The 22564-nt window shown below is 36.3% G+C and overlaps 5 protein-coding genes and 1 pseudogene across 10 annotated transcripts; 2 read left to right on the top strand and 4 right to left on the bottom strand.

Annotated features, from left to right (window-relative positions):
- Window positions 1-671: 671 nt before the first annotated feature.
- LOC111316531 (uncharacterized) lies at window positions 672-7941 on the bottom strand. 2 transcript variants are annotated; one of them, XM_089753740.1, is made up of 11 exons: window positions 7647-7941; window positions 6960-7154; window positions 6768-6862; window positions 5635-6483; window positions 5468-5540; window positions 5195-5323; window positions 4320-5111; window positions 1870-4233; window positions 1716-1788; window positions 1264-1415; window positions 672-1136 (listed from the first exon to the last, which is right to left on the bottom strand). In XM_089753740.1, exons 3-11 carry the CDS (start codon window positions 6789-6791, stop codon window positions 802-804), a joined length of 4791 nt encoding a protein of 1596 aa, XP_089609866.1. In that variant the 5' UTR covers window positions 6792-6862; window positions 6960-7154; window positions 7647-7941; the 3' UTR covers window positions 672-801. The 2 variants fall into 2 exon arrangements, with proteins under 2 accessions (XP_089609866.1, XP_022774233.2); XM_022918498.2 differs by having other exon boundaries at window positions 6960-7016.
- Window positions 7942-9043: 1102 nt separating this feature from the next.
- Window positions 9044-10785, bottom strand: LOC111316537 (large ribosomal subunit protein eL8y-like; annotated as a pseudogene). The gene is made up of 7 exons (XR_016333307.1): window positions 10730-10785; window positions 10581-10631; window positions 10265-10464; window positions 9983-10154; window positions 9748-9876; window positions 9564-9661; window positions 9044-9478 (listed from the first exon to the last, which is right to left on the bottom strand). The product of XR_016333307.1 is annotated as a large ribosomal subunit protein eL8y-like (transcript).
- A 170-nt stretch (window positions 10786-10955) lies between these two features.
- LOC111316534 (actin-related protein 2-like) lies at window positions 10956-12120 on the top strand. Its single transcript, XM_022918501.2, has 5 exons — window positions 10956-11080; window positions 11279-11389; window positions 11565-11699; window positions 11795-11866; window positions 11963-12120. Exons 1-5 carry the CDS (start codon window positions 11039-11041, stop codon window positions 12059-12061), a joined length of 459 nt encoding a protein of 152 aa, XP_022774236.2. The 5' UTR covers window positions 10956-11038; the 3' UTR covers window positions 12062-12120.
- LOC111316533 (uncharacterized) lies at window positions 12058-14309 on the bottom strand. Its single transcript, XM_022918500.2, has 4 exons — window positions 14009-14309; window positions 13323-13379; window positions 13128-13222; window positions 12058-12842 (listed from the first exon to the last, which is right to left on the bottom strand). The coding sequence occupies exons 1-4, from the start codon at window positions 14082-14084 to the stop codon at window positions 12225-12227; spliced, it is 846 nt and encodes a 281-aa protein (XP_022774235.1). The 5' UTR covers window positions 14085-14309; the 3' UTR covers window positions 12058-12224.
- Window positions 14310-15225: 916 nt separating this feature from the next.
- Window positions 15226-17169, bottom strand: LOC111316536 (large ribosomal subunit protein eL8z-like). 3 transcript variants are annotated; one of them, XM_089753772.1, is made up of 7 exons: window positions 17051-17169; window positions 16900-16950; window positions 16584-16785; window positions 16304-16473; window positions 16069-16197; window positions 15890-15982; window positions 15362-15799 (listed from the first exon to the last, which is right to left on the bottom strand). In XM_089753772.1, exons 4-7 carry the CDS (start codon window positions 16454-16456, stop codon window positions 15668-15670), a joined length of 507 nt encoding a protein of 168 aa, XP_089609898.1. In that variant the 5' UTR covers window positions 16457-16473; window positions 16584-16785; window positions 16900-16950; window positions 17051-17169; the 3' UTR covers window positions 15362-15667. The 3 variants fall into 3 exon arrangements, 2 of the variants coding, with proteins under 2 accessions (XP_089609898.1, XP_089609899.1); XM_089753773.1 differs by having other exon boundaries at window positions 16304-16456; XR_016333306.1 differs by lacking the exons at window positions 16304-16473; window positions 16584-16785; window positions 16900-16950; window positions 17051-17169 and adding an exon at window positions 15226-15338 and having other exon boundaries at window positions 15542-15799; window positions 16069-16216.
- Window positions 17170-17249: 80 nt separating this feature from the next.
- LOC111316532 (actin-related protein 2-like) lies at window positions 17250-21702 on the top strand. 2 transcript variants are annotated; one of them, XM_022918499.2, is made up of 15 exons: window positions 17250-17401; window positions 17600-17710; window positions 17881-18015; window positions 18111-18182; window positions 18278-18356; window positions 18602-18651; window positions 18779-18882; window positions 18979-19047; window positions 19131-19194; window positions 19337-19405; window positions 19737-19820; window positions 20464-20522; window positions 20688-20754; window positions 20971-21054; window positions 21241-21702. In XM_022918499.2, the coding sequence occupies exons 1-15, from the start codon at window positions 17360-17362 to the stop codon at window positions 21319-21321; spliced, it is 1170 nt and encodes a 389-aa protein (XP_022774234.2). In that variant the 5' UTR covers window positions 17250-17359; the 3' UTR covers window positions 21322-21702. The 2 variants fall into 2 exon arrangements, with proteins under 2 accessions (XP_022774234.2, XP_089609897.1); XM_089753771.1 differs by lacking the exons at window positions 20464-20522; window positions 20688-20754.
- Window positions 21703-22564: the final 862 nt, after the last annotated feature.

The raw sequence follows: 22564 nt of genomic DNA, 5'->3' as shown, positions 1-22564 counted from the left end.
GCAGGCTTCTTATCTTATCTGCCAACTTTTTTACTTTGATTTTAACCAATTTAAAATATATTATTAACTTATTTTTCAACAGAAAAACCATTGGAACAGCAGTCCAATTTTTTTTTAATATATTCAAAGTAATTAGTTCAAGTGATAATGAATGAATGTCTTCTTGTCAAATTGAGTTCCAATATTCGTCATAAATAAATATATAAAGTCGAAATTTTTGGTTAAAAAAGAAAAATTCAACTAGAATTATCAGTTATTTTGTCGATACATATAGCCACGTATTATGTAACCTGAAAACAGTCTTAAATAAACGAAACGTATTATGTAATCTAAAATCTTGAATGAATTAGTATAAAATAACGCCTTTTAACATCATCCAAAAGGATTAAGCCAAGATAAAAGCTTGAAATTGCGTGATGTCTTATAAAAAATTCGACTTTCAAATAATCGTTATTTTAATTAGAACTTCAAAATAACTGTTCTTAGTTGATATTTCATTGATTACCAGAAGTCAATCGAGGGCATTTTTTTCTTCTCTCGTAGGCGAACTCGAAATGAACAATAAGATTTAATTCGCAGGATTTGGCAAAACCAAGACCTAAAACAGGTTAGATAAGTCATTCTCGAGTCTCATTCATTTTCAGGAAAATGAGAGTGAACGTACATATATGTTGCTTCTTAAAACCAAAAATTTTGTATTATTATTTAAAAAAATCAATCAATTACCAATGCTTATTTGTATAAAAATTGGTTAAAAAATTTTACAAGGAATGTACAACACGGTAAGTATAGATGAGGTTGTTAATCGTCAAGGCGTTGGATCTCACCCATCATTATGCGGTTGCTTGTGACCTTGAAACCTAGTAAGGCAGGATCAATGTGTCTTCCTTTCTTCCCTTTTTTCTTACCACTTCGTCCAGCCTGTGAAACACCATCAGATGGTTCCAAAGCAGAGCCATTCGCAGCCTCAGTCCCGTGAAGAACCGGCTTCTTAAGAATCTCTATAAATGATGCTTCCGACACTGCAGCATCATTCCAAGACGAGGTCCTTCTAAAACGGACATCTTTCTTTCCAGATGCCTGAGTTTCTACGGTTCTCATTGCACCTAGATTCGCCACAGCCTCCGGTCTTCCTTCTGAACACAGTAAATGAAACACATGATTTCGTGACCATTATAAACAAGTACAGACAAGGTATATATGTTTTCTTTTTCTTTGTGCATCATTTCTATAATTATAGAAAGAGAAGAGTTAAAATCATACCATCAGAAATTGTAAGGCTTGTAGAATTTTTCTGCTTGACAAATGCCAGTGAGTTTTGATCAGAAAAAACATCATGGGATGACGAAACCCGTGATACAGGTGGGCATTTCGGTGAAACTTTGTCAAGCGTTTTTGGCAGCAATGCCGATAACCTATCAATAACAAGAGAACCTTTAGATGGATTTGTCAAGCCACGTGCACAAGCAAAGATGTGCACTCAAGTTAAATGCCAATAGGGGAGGGAGAGAGAGCTCAGCATTATCAGGTTAGTGTATCATAGCTGCACAAATTATCAAACTAAGAACACATAACAATAAAAATATAAAACACAAAAGCTCCAACATTGACTCGTATTCATTGTGACAGCAGCTATTACACAAACCATCATTAGAAGCCATTATAATGGACTAAGTATTAATCTCTTATACAAACCATATAGAAAAGAACCTCACCTATCATTAGAAGCATCTTCTTGAACTGATTTATCTAATCCAATTTCGTAACTGTACATCCTGCCGATCCCACCTGCACCAATTCACTTCCTTTTAAGATTTAATTCATATAAAAAATTGGCATTTACTGAAAAAATAAGTTTTGACAGATTACCGGTACTAAGAGAATCATGACAGCTATGGTTACTACTTTGCAGGTCACCAAAGTCCAAGGCTTTCTCTATTTGCTCTACCATATTGCCCTCAGACCCAGACACAGAACCGCTCCTTGCAATCATGCCTTTCAATCCATTTTTCATCTCATTTCCCTCCAGTTCTGCTAATTCTTTACCCATAGCTGATTTTCCCATCAAGCTAGCATCCACATAACTACTATGAGAAGGATCTTCAATGCCCAACAAGAATGACCGTTCCTTTGCAAATGAGCCAGAATTGGCTTTAAGAGGAAATCTTTCACAGTTAACCATATGGTTGACACAATCACTCACAGCAACTCCAAACAAATGATCTTGCAACAAAACACTTGTATTGGAATTTTGAGAGCCTTCCAAAAACGAGTTGCTCCCATTAACTTCCTGATTTGGGAAATGATTAAAAGGAAAATTGGAAGTTTGCGGCTCAGAAACAGGCCACAAGGTTTCCTGCCCTCTGGAAGATGAAGTAGAAGGTTGATAATCTACTTCTGATGACTGTGTGGATTGAATACTAAGTTTTTGGTGAAGGTCCATTAAAGCTTTCCTCGAGTTTTCATGAACCCCTCCAGCTGATGCCCAAGTGCTTGAATCAACTTCAGACTCCCTTCTTTGCAACTCTGCTTCAAGATTTATTTGTTGTATCTGTTTTTCAGTCCAACTATTTTCTAGCTGCCCATTTTTCCTAGAGTGGTAGCTCTCTATTGCATCTGGATGAGAAGCATATGCATCACCCGAAATTTGTTGGCTAATAGAGTGGTTACCAGAAGAAAAAGGACTCAATTGGTTGTTGGAGTGCATATAGAGATGTTCAGCTAGATCTAGAGAATTTACATTGTCCACTTTCATGCCAGGAGCAGCAGAAGGAAGAGTAGACCTACCAAATGCTGTTGGGCTGGGGTAAAAAATCCCTCGCTGCTGTAGCTCCTGCAAAGCATGATTCCTTTGGACATTGCTGAATTGCTCTTCAAGAGATGAAAGCTCCTGTTGGCAGAGATCCGAAGCATTCAACCCCACTGATTGAGCCTGCTGATGACTGCTAGGATTCCTGAAAAACTGACCAACTTCATCTACAGACCATGAACCAGCGAGTCGTCTATCCCCCTCCATTCCTAATTGCTGCCTCAGTGCCATAGATAATTGCTGCACTTGCAACTGCTCTTGTTGAAGATGAAGCTGATGCTCTGAAGGAAGCATACTGCCATACTTCGCCGACATGAAATCCAAAGAATCATCCTTTTGCCCTTGGAGTGCACTCTGGTTAATCTTTGCTTGGATGATCTGCTCCAGGGATGAATCCAGGTGCCTTGCAGCAGGAGAATTCTGCTGCAATTCACTCAGGAGATGCCTTTGTAACTGAACCTGATCAAGTAGGTTATCTGTTGCAGCATCATATATGTTCTGACCATAACCAGGATCAGACATCTGATGCTGCAGCAATTGATCAAGAAGCAACTGCTGAGCTTGAGAATGCTGCTGCAACAATTTAATTTGGTGGTGACGAAGCTGCTGCTGCCACTGAAGTTCCAATTGCAGCTGCTGCTGCCGCTGAAGTTCCAATTGCTGCTGCTGCTGCTGCTGCCGCTGCTGCCGCCGAAGTTCCAACTGCTGCCGCCGATGAAGTTCCAACTGTTGCTGATGTTGCTGAAGTTCCAACTGCCGCTGCTGTTGAAACTGAAGTTCCAAAAGATTCTCCATATCTGGAGCTGAATGATGGATTGACAGCTGGTGATTGAGATTCTTGCTATGCATAAGATCAAAACCATGAATTTGCTGCACACTGAATCCAGCTGAATGTGGAAAGGGATGAGAGAAATGATTTTTCTCTTGAAGTGGTTCATCGGTCAACTTTTGTGACATTAGGTGCTGTACCAGGTCAAAACCATTGTATTCTTGCTCCCAGTGAGATGAGGGCCGAGCACCAGTAGTGCCTAGATGAATGTTAGGATTAGGCAAAGCATTTCTTCTATAATCATCACGCCAAGCCTCTGGAAAAGAAGTTTGTTCAGCCACTGTACCAACAACACTCTGACTGGCAAAATTGGACTCTCTATCAAGCAGAGGATCTAAACACTGCCCTCTATCACCTATGCTGGAAGTCATATCAGATGATTGAGAACGCTTCAAATCAGAGGTGCTTGTCAAGTCAGACATCAACAAGCCAAAAGCATCCAACTCATCATCTCGATGAGAAGGTACATTGGTTTTTGACAATTCATTTGCAATTGACAAAAGGCTTGCAGGATTACTGAAAGGAACTTGAATTTCACCAGAAACTTTCAAAGGGTCACCACCAGCACTTCCGGACTTTCCAGGAAAAATAATTTCTGTATAACACAGAAAGAAAGAAAGGCATCATTAACAGACACAACAAAAAACAAAATGAACAATAGGTCCAACCCATTAAACTTACCCTCTTCTTGAGCAGCAGCAAATTTATGCAGGCTTCGATCTTCAGAAAACTGATGCTCAGAATCATAATTTGGAGTAGGTCCTCTAGAATGAAAATGAGTACCAGAAGTCTCAAAAGCAGAAAAAATCTGCTGCTGCTCACATCCAATGGCAGACCCCTTCATCTCAGGAGGAGAAGCACAATAAGATAAGGTCTTTTCCAAGCTCCATTCAAAGGAATCAGGTATTTGCATTCTAGTAACTGCACTAACACTGGAGGCAGAACCAGAATTCATTTTTAGGTGTGGCATGATTTTACCAAGTTCTTGGAAAGGTGATCCATCAGGAGCATCTGCCAATCGAACAGGTAAGTCTGTACCAAAATAACCTTGCTCAAACCATGTAATTATGTCAATCCCCAGATATGGTCCTTGAATTACCCCTTGAGGATCAAGATAGCACAAACTCAAATCCTCAGGAGGGGTAACACTTTCTAGTGAATGTGCCTCACTATTACCCTCAATGTTTATCTGGTTATGGCCTAGAGTAGGCTGTAGTGACAGAAAATCAAATAGAGAACTTGAGTCTTCAGGAAGCTCGCTACCAACTCCAACGTGCATGGAAGATTCATTATCCTCCACCTTGTGGTGCTTTTGCATTTTCAAATCAACCAATTGTTGGTTATCAAAAGATTTTAATTCATCAATATCATTTATGGACCCACCAATCTCCCTATCTGACACCAAAGCATTCGTTACATCCATATCAGATGGTGTCAGACATCTCTGTCCACCTTCTTTTGAACTATTCATTTCTGTAATGACAAGAAGAACAAATCGTGAATATTTTCACAACAGACTGCAGATATTCAACAACTTAAAAATGAAAGTTTCCTACCCTTGGTCTGTGAATCTGACACATAAAATGTCTCAGCATGATTCCCTTGATAATTATTGTTTACAGCAGCCTTCTCACCAGATTCAACATTATCCTCCCTGTTAGCCAAGAAACTTTGTTTCCCTTCACCTGAAATCACATCAGTAAGACCGGAATTAGAATGGGAAAAAAAAAAAAAAAAAACTCAGCATCTGAAAGACAATCTAATTATTTACTAGGTAAGTTTCAACATAAATGAAACAGTAGCAACAATGCTGTCATTCAATTCCCTACTTGTGTCTCTAAATGAGCTGTAGAACACTCCACTGCTTGTAGTTTTTCCTTTCCATATATCTCCAAGGACAGCCTGCAAGAATCACGCAAGCAAATTTGAAGCACCCTTATAGAAGGATAAAGATGATTACTTTTTTCTCCTATAAATCAGATTAGAAGCCTCATACCTCTTCCTCTGCATCAGGAGGAAGAAAAGCCAGAGGCTCAACAGTTTCTTCTTGTGTCATTGGTGATAAATGATCCATCTCATCAGGTAGGGTGTCAAAATTTGGAGCAGATTTTTGCTTGCGGTAAATGTCAAGAAGTTTTCCTCTTGGGTAGCAATATGCATTAAAAGTACTGTTTTTCCCCAAAGGAAGGGATCCAATAACAGATGCAGATTGTGGCCTCCCATTTTGCAGGATTCCACCAGCATTTGACCTTCCTCGTCCCACTGCAAATCTCACATTTGATCCCTCCACTCGCACCCTCTCCAAACCAAATCCTGGAGCACTTCGGTAAGAAGCAGACCCACCTGCATGAACTTCCAAACGATGACGTGGCCTCCATTTATCACGAGAATCATTCTCACGCTCAGAGGCTATGTGGCCACCACTAACAACAGCTTCTTTGTCAGTCGGGGCATCTTCCTTCTCAGCATCGGTCCTCTTCTCAGTTCGAGAATCCTTTTCTTTGTCTTCAGGACCCCATCTCGAAGACCACTTGTTGTCTCTTCGAGATTCATGCCCTGAACTACGACTGCTAACATCATGCCATCGCTCTGAAGATGACAAGGTTCTATTTTCAGGAGCATCCCTCATTGAAGAAATATCAGTACGACGGTCTTCTTTTCTGCGATCTCTTCGACCAAGTAAGCTTGTTTCTCTCTCCTCTTCACGCCAACGTCGACTGCTTTCAAGATCACGTGCAGTCCTCCTCCAGTCTTTCTTGTCCTGAGACCCATCTAAACGCCAACTATCTTTCAAATTGGGATCAGCAGAGGCCCCATGGGGCAACGAATTTGGTGCTCTTATATCCTGTTAAGTAAACAAATTATACCACAGAAACTATGCAAACCAAAATGAAAAATAGTCACAAGCTAAAAGTCAAATCTAAATTTGTGATGAGCATTAAACAATGAAAATTATACCAATTTCTTCAAATTTAGTCTAACTAATTTACATGTAATCAGATATACTATTTACCCATACTTCCAGCACATAAGGGTAAATAAAACTAGAAACCAACACATTAAACGCTGATATGGAAATGAAAGCAAGTACCCCAAAAACATTGAATAAAAGAAATTAAAGATCCATACCCCAGAAGCTCCAGCAGCTAACATCTTAGCATCAGCAGGTTTAGCATAAAGCCATTGTGGGGACAGAGGTATGCTGCTCTCTGAAGTTGCTTGATCTATTGGCCACAAAAAAAAAAAGGTTAAATTTTTTATGAAAAGAGCTGCTCAGGTTTTTAAAAATACAAAATTTCAACATAAGACAAATATTATTACCTTTGGTGTCATCAAGCAGACCCGTGAGTCCGTTCTCCTCCAAGTTCCCATCCCAAGCTTCTCCCAACAATAAAAGAAAATAAGATAATTAATACATAGGTGAATTAGGCAGAAATCCCCTAACCTCAAGTTTCAGGCTTGTTTTTATGAAGTCCCTAAAATATCAAATGCCTTAAGCTTGAACTGCCAAGTTTCCTAATTGAAACAAGTCAACCTTTCATTGACAGTTAAAATTTTCCAATAATTATGATAAGCAACTAAAGTAATCTTCTTTTTCATAAAAAGTTACGATCTTTCTTTTAATCACTGGGGCATTTGAAATGAACGTTTGAGCTAATACAATTCTACATAGAAAAAATCGTGAATTTCTTTCTTTTTTTTTTTTTTTCCTTTTATAGAGAAAATCTTGGAATTACTACGGAGTAAAATGAACTAAAAGCCTTTAAACAAATTAAACGAGATCTTAGGGAAAAACAAATAAATCATTAACGAAATCTGAAATTTAGAATTAATAAATTAAATTGAACTATTAAAATTCAAATAAAGAAAAGATTTTTGTAAAAGGACGATTGAATTGAAATGGGACACCAATACAATAGGCATGCAAAAAGCTAGAAGGAGGAAAAAAAGGAAAATTGAAAAAAAAAGTAAATAAATTGAAAAAAAGGAAAAGAAAATGCAGAATACCTTTGAGGGACGAAAGGTCAGAGTCCGTTTTGGAGGGGAGGAGATCATCAGCTAGATTGAATTTTCCGTCAGCCATCGAGAAAATTAAAATTGAGAGAATCTAAAAGGCGGGGATCGCAGCGGAGACACGGCGGCGTTTAAGGTTCTGAAAAAGGGGACAAAGAGAGAGAGAGAGAGAGAGAGAGAGAGATTGCAGAGAGCAAGAGAGAGAAATTGCTAGGGTTTCTGAAATTGAAGGTTTGGGTCTGATTTTGATCAGAACTAACACAAACTTAGATTTCAAAAGAAAAAATCTATCGGATAGTGTGTTTTTATCTCCTTATATATTACTTGTAATTTTTTTTTTTTTAAAGGAGTACTGGTGTATTATAAATTTCAATTTACTAGTAAACTTTCTCAAATAGAAAATTTTTCTAGTAGTTGAATGCCTGTAGAAATTTATTTTATTTTTTATCTCCTTAATTTATTTTCTTTTTTAGCACTATTTTTTGTTGTTAGATATTTTATTTTACCTTAATAAATAAAAAATAATTTAGAATTCGGACAAAGAAAAAAAAAAGTAAAAAACAGCAATAGGACGGGTGAAGTGGTGCGGTGAGTGTGGTCCATCAGGTTGTGAAAACTGGGCCCAATTAGATGTTAAGTTTGAAATATGATTGCCCTGCCTCTTCAGTAACAGTGTTAAAAGGATATTTAAGTTTTATACTATTAGATTGATTAAGATAAAATTAAAAATAGTAAAAATGATTATAATTATATTTAAAATATTATAATTGTAATTAAAAAAATTTAATAAAAAATTAATGTTAATTTAATTTTATTAAAATTAATATTTAAATTCAACTAATAATGTGATGAAACTAATTTCATCGCATCAAAAATGCGATAAAATATAAACGGATACTTAGACAATCTAAAATATCATAATATAATATAAACATTATATTAATAAAAAATATAAAAATAATATGATATAAAATTTTAAAAATAATTTTATATTTTATATTTTTATGTCGATATAAATTATAATATGTAATTTTTATATAAAATATAATTTAAATTACTAGATCTAGTTAAAAAGACAAATGGCAGACAACAAAACCGAAAATCTATTCCACAAATGACTTTCTACATGTCGTGTTAAATCAGCTGCTTCGGGTGGGCTTGATTTGCAGGTGGAAACAAGGAGGATTAAAGTAACATTCCGAGGTATAAGGTTCTGATGGGTGAAACCATTAAGAAAGTAAGAAACAGAGTTAACAAAAGAATCTCAAGCATAACACACTTCTATCTTTTTCAAGTCTAAAGCTGTTGGATATCATGGCTTATTAAATTCCACCTACAAGATCAGTGAAACTGCAAAGCCATCAGCTGCAAGCCATCAAAAGATTCAGATGAGATAGGACCCACAAAATTATATTAAAACACCATGATTGAGCTGTAATAAAATAATAAAAGGATGGGTCAGTTACAATAAGTCTATCCCTAAACAGTTCATGAATAAAGGTGGATGCTTCAAGTATGAATAAAACCACTCAACCTCAAACAGCATTACAAGAAAATTCAATTATAACCTGCCTTTAAAGGAAAGGAACACTCTGCTTTTATCATGAACTGCTTTAAAATAGCCAAAAATGAAAGAGGCTGATAACCTCAGACAATAATGTCTAAGAAACAGGAAATGAATTCTAAATTAGCTCTTAGGTCATCCTCTGGGCAGCTTGCTTGGCAAGTAACTTCTCTTTGGCCTTGGTTTTCGCCTGGGATTTGGAGCCCATGATACCACCACCCCATTTCTTTCTGTATTCGTCATACTTGTCGTTAAAGTTGGCCTGTAACAAGAAAGAAAGAACCCCAAATGAAATCAGACCATCCAACAATTCAAAAGGACAAATATACAGCAGATTGAAACTTTACACCACCCTGATGGCTTCCAAGATCCTGCTGAATTCCAACTTATCTTCATTCTTGACAGTAGTCAAGTACAAAACTGATGCAGACTTCTTATGAACAATCTATCAAGCATAAAGGTACCAATATTTAGTTTTGCATCCATAACTCAACTTCAAAAGTTCTGAGAATACAAGATAACAGGCAATACCGCTCCCAAGCGTGCTTTTCCCTTGACAATGCAGTATGGGATCTCCATCTTCCTGCACAATGCTGGCAACCAAACAACCAACTCAATGGGATCCACATCATGAGAAATTATAACAAGCTGTGCCTTGTTCTGCAAGGAAAATTTACTTTGAGACAATAAGAAATGACCCGCTATAGATACTAGTAGCAATGGAAACACACTTCCATAGCAAATAAATGATCAAAAGTGATAATACGTTCTCAATAAGATAGGTGACATGGTTGAGACCATATTTCACAACAATGCGCTTCTTAGACTCGGCAGGCTTTCCTTCAGCCTCTGATTGAGCCTTCTTCAAGAGACGCTCCTTCTTCGCAGCTTTGTCCTCAGGCCTGTACTTGAGAAGCATCTTGAACAAGTTTGACGCAGCCCCAACATAACTTTTAGTTCACCAATGTAACCATTACTATCATCTTGACATATGTAATGTAAAAACTTGAATAGAACTGATAGCAAGGAGCAAATGGTATTTGTACCGAGATTCTTGTCGAGTGTCTTGGTGAACTGATTCCAAGCAGGTGGGACCTTAAGCCTCTGCTTGAGGATCCTCTTCTGCCTCTAAATCCTAACGGTTTTGGGGAAGTTAACGAACCGTGTCAGATCCTTCTTTGGTGGCAAATCCCCCCAAATCCCGAACTGCTTCGGCCTCTTTTCGAACAACCGGTTCACCACCTTGTCCTAAAAACAACACCAAACCCCAAACAAAGATATAAAACAAACCCCCCCCCCCCCAAAAAAAAAAAAAAAAAAGATTTGAAACCATGAAATAATGCAATGTGACAAAGCAAAAGTACCGTTTTCTTCTTAGCAGCAGCTATGGGAGCTTCGACACCACGTTTTGGAGCCTACAGATTCAAAACAACACGTTTTTTAGGTTAGATTGATTTCAGTAACGAAAAAGAGAGAGAGAGAGAGATTGAAGAAGAGGAAGCAATGGTTCTACCATTTTTGCAGCTGTATTTTCTTGGGCTCCTTTTGCTCGAGTAAGGAGAAAACCCCAGCTTGGTAGTATAATAATATGGTTTTACAGAGGGCTGCTTTAAACTACGTCGTATTCGAAGACTTTTTGGGCTCAAACCAACTAAATGGTCCAAAATTAAGCGATCAAATGGGTCCAGGCAAAACGAAGTCGTTTTGACATTTTAAACTATTTGGAAAGACAACCTGGGAAACCGGACGCCGGATTCTTTCTTTCCTGCAATTTGACGACCCTCTGCTTCAAGCAAGCACCCAACCCAACATTCCACCGGCTATGGACAACCGAAACGTCGTCGTATGCCACAACGGCACCGGCGTAATTCGTTTTCTTCCTCTCTTTTTTATTTTGTTGATTTTCCGTCTTGATTCACACGTTGACATTGCATTAGTCTCCGCATTAAAACATTTTAAAGCTATTCAAAGCTTTCTATATAAAAATCTTTTCTTTTTTTTTTTTGTTGTATTTCATTTCTTTTAGCTTACTTCACTAGATCTATTTTTTCTTCGATTACAGTACGTAAAATGTGATTTCGCCGGAGAAAATTTCCCGACATCGGTGTTCCCATGCGTGGTCGGGAGACCTATGCTACGGTACGAGGAATCTCTCGTGGAACAAGAGTTGAAGGTCCAAAAACTGATCTTTTATAATTTTTCCTTTTCTTTTTCCTCTTTTAAAAGGTTTGGACGTTAAAGATCATGTTAATTTGTTTTTTCAAATTTTAAAGCTTAAATATTTTTGGTCTGTAAATAAATTTTCTGAGATTTTTTTGTTTGTTTTTTAATTTTTGAACTCTGGTCAGGATAATGTTGTTGGAGAAGCATGTGCTGCTTTGAGACATCAATTGGATATATCATATCCGGTTAACAATGGAATTGTGCAGAATTGGGATGATATGTGTCATGTTTGGGATCATGCGTTTTTCAATGAACTAAAGGTCATATTTCCTTCTAATTTATGTTGGTTAGTTCTAATTCACCTTATTTATTTATTTGATTGGTCTTAAATATGTTCTATGTTGTTTGTAAACAGATTAATCCAACAGAATGTAAGATATTACTTACTGATCCGCCTCTTAATCCCTCAAAAAACCGCGAAAAAATGGTTTGTAGTCCAATTAATTTGTTTACTGATTGATTGAAAATTTCAAGAACATTATTGTTAGGATCTAATGGTTTGGGCTTTGATTTGAGATTGCAGGTTGAGACCATGTTTGAAAAATACAACTTTTCTGGTGTCTTTATTCGAATCCAGGCTGTTTTAACTCTGTATGCTCAAGGTGCCTATGGGGATAATTGAAGGTTTAATTCTTTTTATATGCATGTGTTTGTATGATATTCACAACTTGGCATGAAGTTCTGCTACTTCCCTTTCAAGACAATGGAAACTATTATAGCCTATTACCAAGAATATTGTAGCCTTGTAGTCTGACATGCAGGAATCTTTACTCAAGCTATTAACGTTAATTTTGTACCTTATACTTTATGTATACATTTGATCCCACTGCAAATCTCACATTTGATCCCTCCATTCGCACCCTCTCCAAACCAAATCCTGGAGCACTTCGGTAAGAAGCAGACCCACCTGCATGAACTTCCAAACGATGACGTGGCCTCCATTTACCACGAGAATCCTTCTCACGCTCAGAAGCTATGCGGCCACCACTAACAACAGCTTCTTTGTCAGTCGGGGCATCTTCCTTCTCAGCATCTGTCCTCTTCTCGGTTCGAGAATCCTTTTCTTTGTCTTCAGGACCCCATCTCGAAGACCACTTGTTGTCTCTTCGAGATTCATGCCCTGAACTACGACTGCTAACATCATGCCATCGCTCTGAAGATGACAAGGTTCTATTTTCAGGAGCATCCCTCATTGAAGAAATATCAGTACGACGGTCTTCTTTTCTGCGATCTCTTCGACCAAGTAAGCTTGTTTCTCTCTCCTCTTCACGCCAACGTCGACTGCTTTCAAGATCAGGTGTAGTCCTCCTCCAGTCTTTCTTGTCCTGAGACCCATCTAAACGCCAACTATCTTTCAAATTGGAATCAGCAGAGGCCGGCAACGAATTTGGTGCTCTTATATCCTGTTAAGTAAACAAATTATACCACAGAAACTATGCAAACCAAAATGAAAAATAGTCACAAGCTAAAAGTCAAATCTAAATTTGTGATGAGCATTAAACAATGAAAATTATACCAATTTCTTCAAATTTAGTCTAACTAATTTACATGTAATCAGATATACTATTTACCCATACTTCCAGCACATAAGGGTAAATAAAACTAGAAACCAACACATTAAACGCTGATATGGAAATGAAAGCAAGTACCCCCAAAAACATTGAATAAAAGAAATTAAAGATCCATACCCCAGAAGCTCCAGCAGCTAACATCTTAGCATCAGCAGGTTTAGCATAAAGCCCTTGTGGGGACAGAGGTATGCTGCTCTCTGAAGTTGATTGATCTATTGGCCAAAAAAAAAAAAAAAAGGTTAAATTTTTTATGAAAAGAGCTGCTCAGGTTTTTAAAAATACAAAATTTCAACATAAGACAAATATTATTACCTTTGGCGTCATCAAGCAGACCAATGAGTCCGTTCTCCTCCAAGTTCCCATCCCAAGCTTCTCCCAACAATAAAAGAAAATAAGATAATTAATACATAGGTGAATTAGGCAGAAATCCCCTAACCTCAAGTTTCAGGCTTGTTTTTATGAAGTCCCTAAAATATCAAATGCCTTAAGCTTGAACTGCCAAGTTTCCTAATTGAAACAAGTCAACCTTTCATTGACAGTTAAAATTTTCCAATAATTATGATAAGCAACTAAAGTAATCTTCTTTTTCATAAAAAGTTACGATCTTTCTTTTAATCACTGGGGCATTTGAAATGAACGTTTGAGCTAATACAATTCTACATAGAAAAAATCGTGAATTTCTTTTTTTTTTTTTTTTTTCCTTTTATAGAGAAAATCTTGGAATTACTACGGAGTAAAATGAACTAAAAGCCTTTAAACAAATTAAACGAGATCTTAGGGAAAAACAAATAAATCATTAACGAAATCTGAAATTTAGAATTAATAAATTAAATTGAACTATTAAAATTCAAATAAAGAAAAGATTTTTGTAAAAGGACGATTGAATTGAAATGGGACACCAATACAATAGGCATGCAAAAAGCTAGAAGGAGGAAAAAAAGGAAAATTGAAAAAAAAAGTAAATAAATTGAAAAAAAGGAAAAGAAAATGCAGAATACCTTTGAGGGACGAAAGGTCAGAGTCCGTTTTGGAGGGGAGGAGATCATCAGCTAGATTGAATTTTCCGCCGGCCATCGAGAAAATTAAAATTGAGAGAATCTAAAAGGCGGGGATCGCTGCGGAGACACGGCCGCGTTTAAGATTCTGAAAAAAGGGGACAAAGAGAGAGAGAGAGAGAGAGAGAGAGAGAGAGAGAGAGAGAGAAATTGCTAGGGTTTCTGAAATTGAAGGTTTGGGTCTGATTTTGATCAGAACTAACACAAACTTAGATTTCAAAAGAAAAAATCTATCAGATAGTGTGTTTTTATCTCCTTATATATTACTTGTATTTTTTTTTTTTTAAAGGAGTACTGGTGTATTATAAATTTCAATTTACTAGTAAATTTTCTCAAATAGAAAATTTTTCTAGTAGTTGAATGCCTGTAGAAATTTATTTTATTTTTTATCTCCTTAATTTATTTTCTTTTTTAGCACTATTTTTTGTTGTTAGATATTTTATTTTACCTTAATAAATAAAAAATAATTTGGAATTCGGACAAAGAAAAAAAAAAGTAAAAAACAGCAATAGGATGGGTGAAGTGGTGCGGTGAGTGTGGTCCATCAGGTTGTGAAAACTGGGCCCAATTAGATGTTAAGTTTGAAATATGATTGCCTTGCTTCTTCAGTAACAATGTTAAAAGGATACTTAAGTTTTATAAGATTAAATTGATTATGATAAAATTAAAAATAATAAAAATTATTATAATTATGATTAAAAAATATTATAATTGTAATTAAAAAAATTAATATTAATTTAATTTTATTAAAATTAATATTTAAATTTAATTAATAATGTGATGAAATTAATAAAATATTAATGGATACTTAGACAATCTAAAACATCATGATATAATATAAACATTATATTAATAAAAAATATAAAAATAATATGATTTAAAATTTTAAAATAATTATATATTAATTATATTTTATATTTTTAGATCGATATAAATTATAATATTTAATTTTCATATAAAATATCACTATTTAGTTAAAAAGACAAATGGCAGACAACAAAACCGAAAATCTATTCCACAAATGACTTTCTACATGTCGTGTTAAATCAGCTGCTTCGGGTGGGCTTGATTTGCAGGTGGAAACAAGGAGGATTAAAGTAACATTCCGAGGCCTAAGGTTCTGATGGGTGAAACCATTAAGAAAGTAAGAAACAGAGTTAACAAAAGAATCTCAAGCATAACACACTTCTACCTTTTTCAAGTCTAAAGCTGTTGGATATCATGGTCTTATTAAATTCCACCTACAAGATCAGTGAAACTGCAAAGCCATCAGCTGCAAGCCATCAAAAGATTCAGATGAGATAGGACCCACAAAATTATATTAAAACACCATGATTGAGCTGTAATAAAATAATAAAAGGATGGGTCAGTTACAATAAGTCTATCCCTAAACAGTTCATGAATAAAGGTGGATGCTTCAAGTATGAATAAAACCACTCAACCTCAAACAGCATTACAAGAAAATTCAATTATAACCTGCCTTTAAAGGAAAGGAACACTCTGCTTTTATCATGAACTGCTTTCAAATAGCCAAAAATGAAAGAGGCTGATAACCTCAGACAATAATGTCTAAGAAACAGGAAATGAATTCTAAATTAGCTCTTAGGTCATCCTCTGGGCAGCTTGCTTGGCAAGTAACTTCTCTTTGGCCTTGGTTTTCGCCTGGGATTTGGAGCCCATGATACCACCACCCCATTTCTTTCTGTATTCGTCATACTTGTCGTTAAAGTTGGCCTGTGACAAGAAAGAAAGAACCCCAAATGAAATCAGACCATCCAACAATTCAAAAGGACAAATATACAGCAGATTGAAACTTTACACCACCTTGATGGCTTCCAAGATCCTGCTGAATTCCAACTTATCTTCATTCTTGACAGTAGTCAAGTACAAAACTGATGCAGACTTCTTATGAACAATCTATCAAGCATAAAGGTACAAATATTTAGTTTTGCATCCATAGCTCAACTTCAAAAGTTCTGAGAATACAAGATAAGAGGCAATACCGCTCCCAAGTGTGCTTTTCCCTTGACAATGCAGTATGGGATCTCCATCTTCCTGCACAATGCTGGCAACCAAACAACCAACTCAATGGGATCCACATCATGAGAAATTATAACAAGCTGTGCCTTGTTCTGCAAGGAAAATTTACTTTGAGACAATAAGAAATGACCCGCCATAAATACAAGTAGCAATGGAAACACACTTCCATAGCAAATAAATGATCAAAAGTGATAATACGTTCTCAATAAGATAGGTGACATGGTTGAGACCATATTTCACAACAATGCGCTTCTTAGACTCGGCAGGCTTTCCTTCAGCCTCTGATTGAGCCTTCTTCAAGAGACGCTCCTTCTTCGCAGCTCTGTCCTCAGGCCTGTACTTGAGAAGCATCTTGAACAAGTTTGACGCTGCACCAACATAACTTTTAGTTCACCAATGTAACCATTACTATCATCTTGACATATGTAATGTAAAAACTTGAATAGAACTGATAGCAAGGAGCAAATGGGATTTGCACCGAGATTCTTGTCGAGTGTCTTGGTGAACTGATTCCAAGCAGGTGGGACCTTAAGCCTCTGCTTGAGGATCCTCTTCTGCCTCTAAATCCTAACGGTTTTGGGGAAGTTAACGAACCGTGTCAGATCCTTCTTTGGTGGCAAATCCCCCCAAATCCCGAACTGCTTCGGCCTCTTTTCGAACAACCGGTTCACCACCTTGTCCTAAAAACAACACCAAACCCCAAAAAAAGATATAAAACAAAGCCCCCCCCCGCCCCAAAAAAAAAAAAAAGATTTGAAACCATGAAATAATGCAATGTGACAAAGCAAAAGTACCGTTTTCTTCTTAGCAGCAGCTATGGGAGCTTCGACACCACGTTTTGGAGCCTACAGATTCAAAACAACACATTTTTTAGGTTAGATTGATTTCAGTAACGAAGAAGAGAGAGAGAGAGAGAGAGAGAAGAAGAGGAAGCAATGGTTCTACCATTTTTGCAGCTGTATTTTCTTGGGCTCCTTTTGCTCGAGTAAGGAGAAAACCCCAGCTTGGTAGTATAATAATATGGTTTTACAGAGGGCTGCTTTAAACTACGTCGTATTCGAAGACTTTTTGGGCTCAAACCAACTAAATGGTCCAAAATTAAGCGATCAAATTGGTCCAGGCAAAACGAAGTCGTTTTGACATTTTAAACTATTTGGAAAGACAACCTGGGAAACCGGACGCCGGATTCTTTCTTTCCTGCAATTTGACGACCCTCTGCTTCAAGCAAGCACCCAACCCAACATTCCACCGGCTATGGACTACCGAAACGTCGTCGTATGCGACAACGGCACCGGCGTAATTCGTTTTCTTCCTCTCTTTTTTATTTTGTTGATTTTCCGTCTTGATTCACACGTTGACATTGCATTAGTCTCCGCATTAAAACATTTTAAAGCTATTCAAAGCTTTCTATATAAAAATCTTTTCTTTTTTTTTTTTGTTGTATTTCATTTCTTTTAGCTTACTTCACTAGATCTATTTTTTCTTCGATTACAGTACGTCAAATGTGGTTTCGCCGGAGAAAATTTCCCGACATCGGTGTTCCCATGCGTGGTCGGGAGACCTATGCTACGGTACGAGGAATCTCTCGTGGAACAAGAGTTGAAGGTCCAAAAACTGATCCTTTATAATTTTTCCTTTTCTGTTTCCTCTTTTCAAAGGTTTGGACGTTAAAGATCATGTTGTTTTTTCAAAATTTAAAGCTTAAATATTTTTGGTCTGTAAATAAATTTTCTGAGATTTTTTTGTTTGGCTTTTAATTTTTGAACTCTGGTCAGGATAATGTTGTTGGAGAAGCATGTGCTGCTTTGGGACATCAATTGGATATATCATATCCGGTTAACAATGGAATTGTGCAGAATTGGGATGATATGTGTCATGTTTGGGATCATGCGTTTTTCAATGAACTAAAGGTCATATTTCCTTCTAATTTATGTTGGTTAGTTCTAATTCACCTTATTTATTTATTTGATTGGTCTTAAATATGTTCTATGTTGTTTGTAAACAGATTAATCCAACAGAATGTAAGATATTACTTACTGATCCGCCTCTTAATCCCTCAAAAAACCGCGAAAAAATGGTTTGTAGTCCAATTAATTTGTTTACTGATTGATTGAAAATTTCAAGAACATTATTGTTAGGATCTAATGGTTTGGGCTTGATTTGAGATTGCAGGTTGAGACCATGTTTGAAAAATACAACTTTTCTGGTGTCTTTATTCAAATCCAGGCTGTTTTAACTCTGTATGCTCAAGGTGCCTAGGGGATAATTGAAGGTTTAATTCTTTTTATATGTATGTGTTTGTATGATATTCACAACTCTGCATGAAGTTCTGCTACTTCCCTTTGAAGATAATGGAAACTATTATAGCCTATTACCAAGAATATTGTAGCCTTGTAGTCTGACATGCAGGAATCTTTGCTCAAACTATTAACGTTAATTTTGTACCTTATACGTATGTCTGTGTATATGCTTAAGCATTAACATAAATTGTTACAGGTCTGCTGACTGGATTAGTTATTGACTCTGGTGATGGTGTCACTCATGTGGTAAGCTGTTTGACAACCCTTTTACCATTATTTTTAGGAGAGCTTGCACTATATGGTATAAGGTGTGCATTATGAGAGCACTGCAAGGTGAAGTATTGAGAATAATTACTTCAGCCTTTCTTCCCAGGTTCCTGTTGTTGATGGCTATTCATTTCCTCATCTTACCAAGCGGATGAATGTAGCGGGTCGGCACATAACATCCTATCTTGTTGATTTACTCTCCCGTAGAGGGTGAGGACCAATTCTCTGTGAGAAAAACTTGTCAGATCATATGACTAATAGTGCTATTGATCATCAAGTGATCTTCTTTTGGGTGTCTTTCTGTAGGTATGCAATGAATAGAACTGCTGATTTTGAGACTGTCAGGGAAATCAAAGAGAAACTCTGCTACATAAGGTGAACAAGCATTCTTTGTTGTTCTCTGGTTTTGTGAAGGTAATTATAAAATTGAATGTGACATTACTTGTATTTTCAAGCAGTTATGATTACAAAAGAGAATATCAACTGGGACTTGAGACCACCATCCTTGTTAAGAATTATACTGTAAGTACTTTTTATGAATGCGTCATTCCCGATTACATCATGAATACTTGATTTGGTCGGACATTTCACTTTATCTTTAAAATAGAAAAACTCCAATTAAAAATATTGTCTGTAGAATAATGACCATTTTTATTTAAAACAGCTGCCAGATGGAAGGGTCATTAAAGTAGGCACTGAAAGGTTCCAGGCCCCTGAGGCTCTTTTCACACCAGTAAGACCGCACTTATCTTTATTGTCATTGACTCTATATGCTAATATTTTTTGTGCTACCTATTTTCTTGGATTTTCTGAATGTATTTATTGCTACCTGTTTCAAAGTCAATTGGTATTTGCAGTTGTAGTGTAAATTTTTAATTGGTGTGCTAAATCTTTTGGCTATTGAGAGCTTTTGAGAAAGCAGTTATTGTCTGAGTAACATTGCATCTTTTAGGCTCGGTTTTGAGTTCTTACAAATTATTGTGGTAGAACTGAAATCATTTAGTCACAAAGATATATTGATAGACCATATATTGTGAAAAGTAAGAAAAGTTTTCCTTTTGTAGGAACTTATTGATGTTGAAGGTGATGGCATGGCTGACATGGTTTTCCGCTGCATTCAGGAGATGGATATCGATAACCGCATGATGGTATTAAAATTGTTTCTAGGACTATATTTTTTATTGTCTAAAATTACTCTAACGAAGTGCTGAAGCTTTATGTTTTAAATTTGCTACAATATATGGACTTTCCTCGAATCCTCTAATCATCCTCATTCCTTGGAACCATTAGGCAGTCTTTTATTCGTGTGTCTCTATGCCTTCTTATCTTATTTTAGTTCTCATTTTCTTCAAGAAGTTTGCTATTCTTTTATTATCTTCTTTTCATAAACTGCACTTCTAATGGAGGATACAACCTCCCAAAACGATATTCCCATGCATTGTATTTAAGAAAAATCTGTAATCCACTTTTCACTCATCAGTGTAGTTACTTTCTATTCCTCTTCATTCCCACTCAAAATGGTATATTCTTCATTCGCTTTGGCTTTTTTTAGTTTCGTCCATGAAATTTCAAATTTAGAAGTCAGGACAGTGATTTACAGCTCGAAAATGGGTCATCATGAATAATGAACAGTTAATGAATCCATATAATTGAGTGAATCCTTGCATTATTGACACCCACCCCCTGCCAAAAAGGAAAACCAAATCCTTGGGCTATAGTATATGTATATATTCTTGCTGTTGGGATTTATTTTGTGTAAATCTGACTTGTTATTGGCTTTATATTTTACAGCTCTATCAGCATATAGTTTTAAGTGGAGGGAGCACCATGTACCCTGGATTACCTAGTCGGTAATATGTTTTACTTGTATAAAGAAACACATTCTAAGATACTTTTGAAATTTGTGTGTGGGGAATTTCACTATCTTCTTTAATCCTGGCTTCCACCATTCTCCTGCTTGCGTTCTCCGCTATGGTTGCTCCTTTCATATGATAGGGATTTTTTTTTTAATTCAGGCTGGAGAAGGAAATACTAGATCGATATCTTGAAGTGGTTCTAAAGGGAAATAAAGATGGGTTAAAGGTAGCCTTTGTTTCTTTTAAAATATATAACAGAAACTACTACATCTTCTGGTTTCGTGTCTCTTTTTGAGTTTTATTCCATGCCGATGATTGAGCAATTCAAATAATCTTTTAAGCTAGATACAGCAAACAGTAAATGACTGAAAAAAAAAAAAAAATCAAACAAACAAACAAACTGTGATGCTCATCTTTAAATTGTTTTCATTCTTCTGAATAGAAACTGCGATTGCGGATCGAGGACCCACCACGAAGAAAGCATATGGTGTATCTTGGAGGTGCAGTTCTTGCTGGGATTATGAAGGTGTATTTCTTGCTCATGCATATACATGCACATACAAACTCATTCTCATTCATGCTCATGTTGTACAGCCAAAGAAAAAAAAAGAATGCTTCAAGGATTGTTTTTGAGCATGAAATAGCATCCATCTATCTGATGACAGTTTGAAAATCATTGAAAAGTATTTGAATCTTGAGGTAACCTGTGCAGGATGCACCTGAATTTTGGATCAGCAGGGAAGATTATTTGGAAGAAGGAATTGCCTGTCTAAGCAAGTGTGGCCAGGCTTGACTTTTGACTGATACTTGTCAATTCTTGTTGATTGTTTAGTGTTTCACACTGTGATTGCATTGTCCACAAGCAAGATAATTTGCCAAGAAAACGCACGAAAGTGTGTCCGAGCTACGAAGGACTTGGTTATAGACAGAGGCAGCCCCTTGAGTGATTCTCTCTTATGTTATTCGTAGCAGAAAAGCTTCCTTGTGCTATACTTTTACCAAGCAAAATGTAAAGCACAGAATTTTGGCTTTGGTATGTATTCTCATAGAAGTTGTTATGCAAATGTTTGTTTGATTTACTTGAGGTATGAAGCTCTGAGCTGTATTGTAACTACTTATTTGAAATGAACGAACTCGTCAATATTTAGAATATGGCATATTGTATGTTGAAAGATACCTACGAGTAATACTTTTTTCTTCATGTGATTTTAGGGTGATAATTAACCTTTTCAATGATCTCATTTTTCGTTTTAATTAACTTTGTCGATGCTTTGATAACTGGATACAACTTCACTGATAAGACTCTACCCAAGTTGGAAAATTCTATTCAAGTAGTTAAGCTATAATTAATCCATCAAGATAATGCATATTTTAAGCAACCTATGGTTTTTAAAACATTTTTAACGCCAAAGATGAGAGATTATTATTATATTGCTTTTTGCAGAATGAATCACGTTGCTCTTTTTTTTTTTTTTTTTATATATATAACTTTATTTGATTTAAGAATGTATGCAGCCCTGAAAACTGGAAAGAATCTCACCAGGATGCAAGGCCATGATGTTTTTAATGACTACTTTGTTGAAGTGATATGATTCTTATTTCAAAGAGTTAAAGGTTGTGTTTCAGCAACAATTTGACTGATAAGCAAGCAAGAAATATCTTGAGCAATTCATCATGACTGAATTGGCTGGTAACCTAATACTTTTAATTAAAATCAGATAACAAGTTTCATTAGAAAAAATGTCAGAGTGGGAAAATGATACAAAAGAATAAGAGATTACATAAGCAGAGTGGCAAGCAAAATTGGGATGCCAACCCCCACCAACCAAAGCCCAGTCAGGCCCTCCTTGCGCACGCCAGACTCCTTTGTCTAGTGTGTTAGGTCCCTTGACCAGTGGCCTACCCCAACCCATAAGGACCAATACCAAATCTTCAGTCCAAGAAACAAAATTTTGACGTAACCTCATCTCTCCATACTATTCATTATTTTTAGCATGTGCAAACTCCAATGAAACATAGCCACATGCCCTGTCATG

The sequence above is a fragment of the Durio zibethinus genome, chromosome 24 (assembly GCF_047325235.1).
Source record: "Durio zibethinus cultivar Kanyao isolate XHJ-2024 chromosome 24, ASM4732523v1, whole genome shotgun sequence".
In the NCBI taxonomy this organism is placed as follows: domain Eukaryota; kingdom Viridiplantae; phylum Streptophyta; class Magnoliopsida; order Malvales; family Malvaceae; genus Durio; species Durio zibethinus.
Note: the sequence above shows the minus strand (reverse complement) of the source record. Positions and strands in the feature narration are given on the sequence as shown.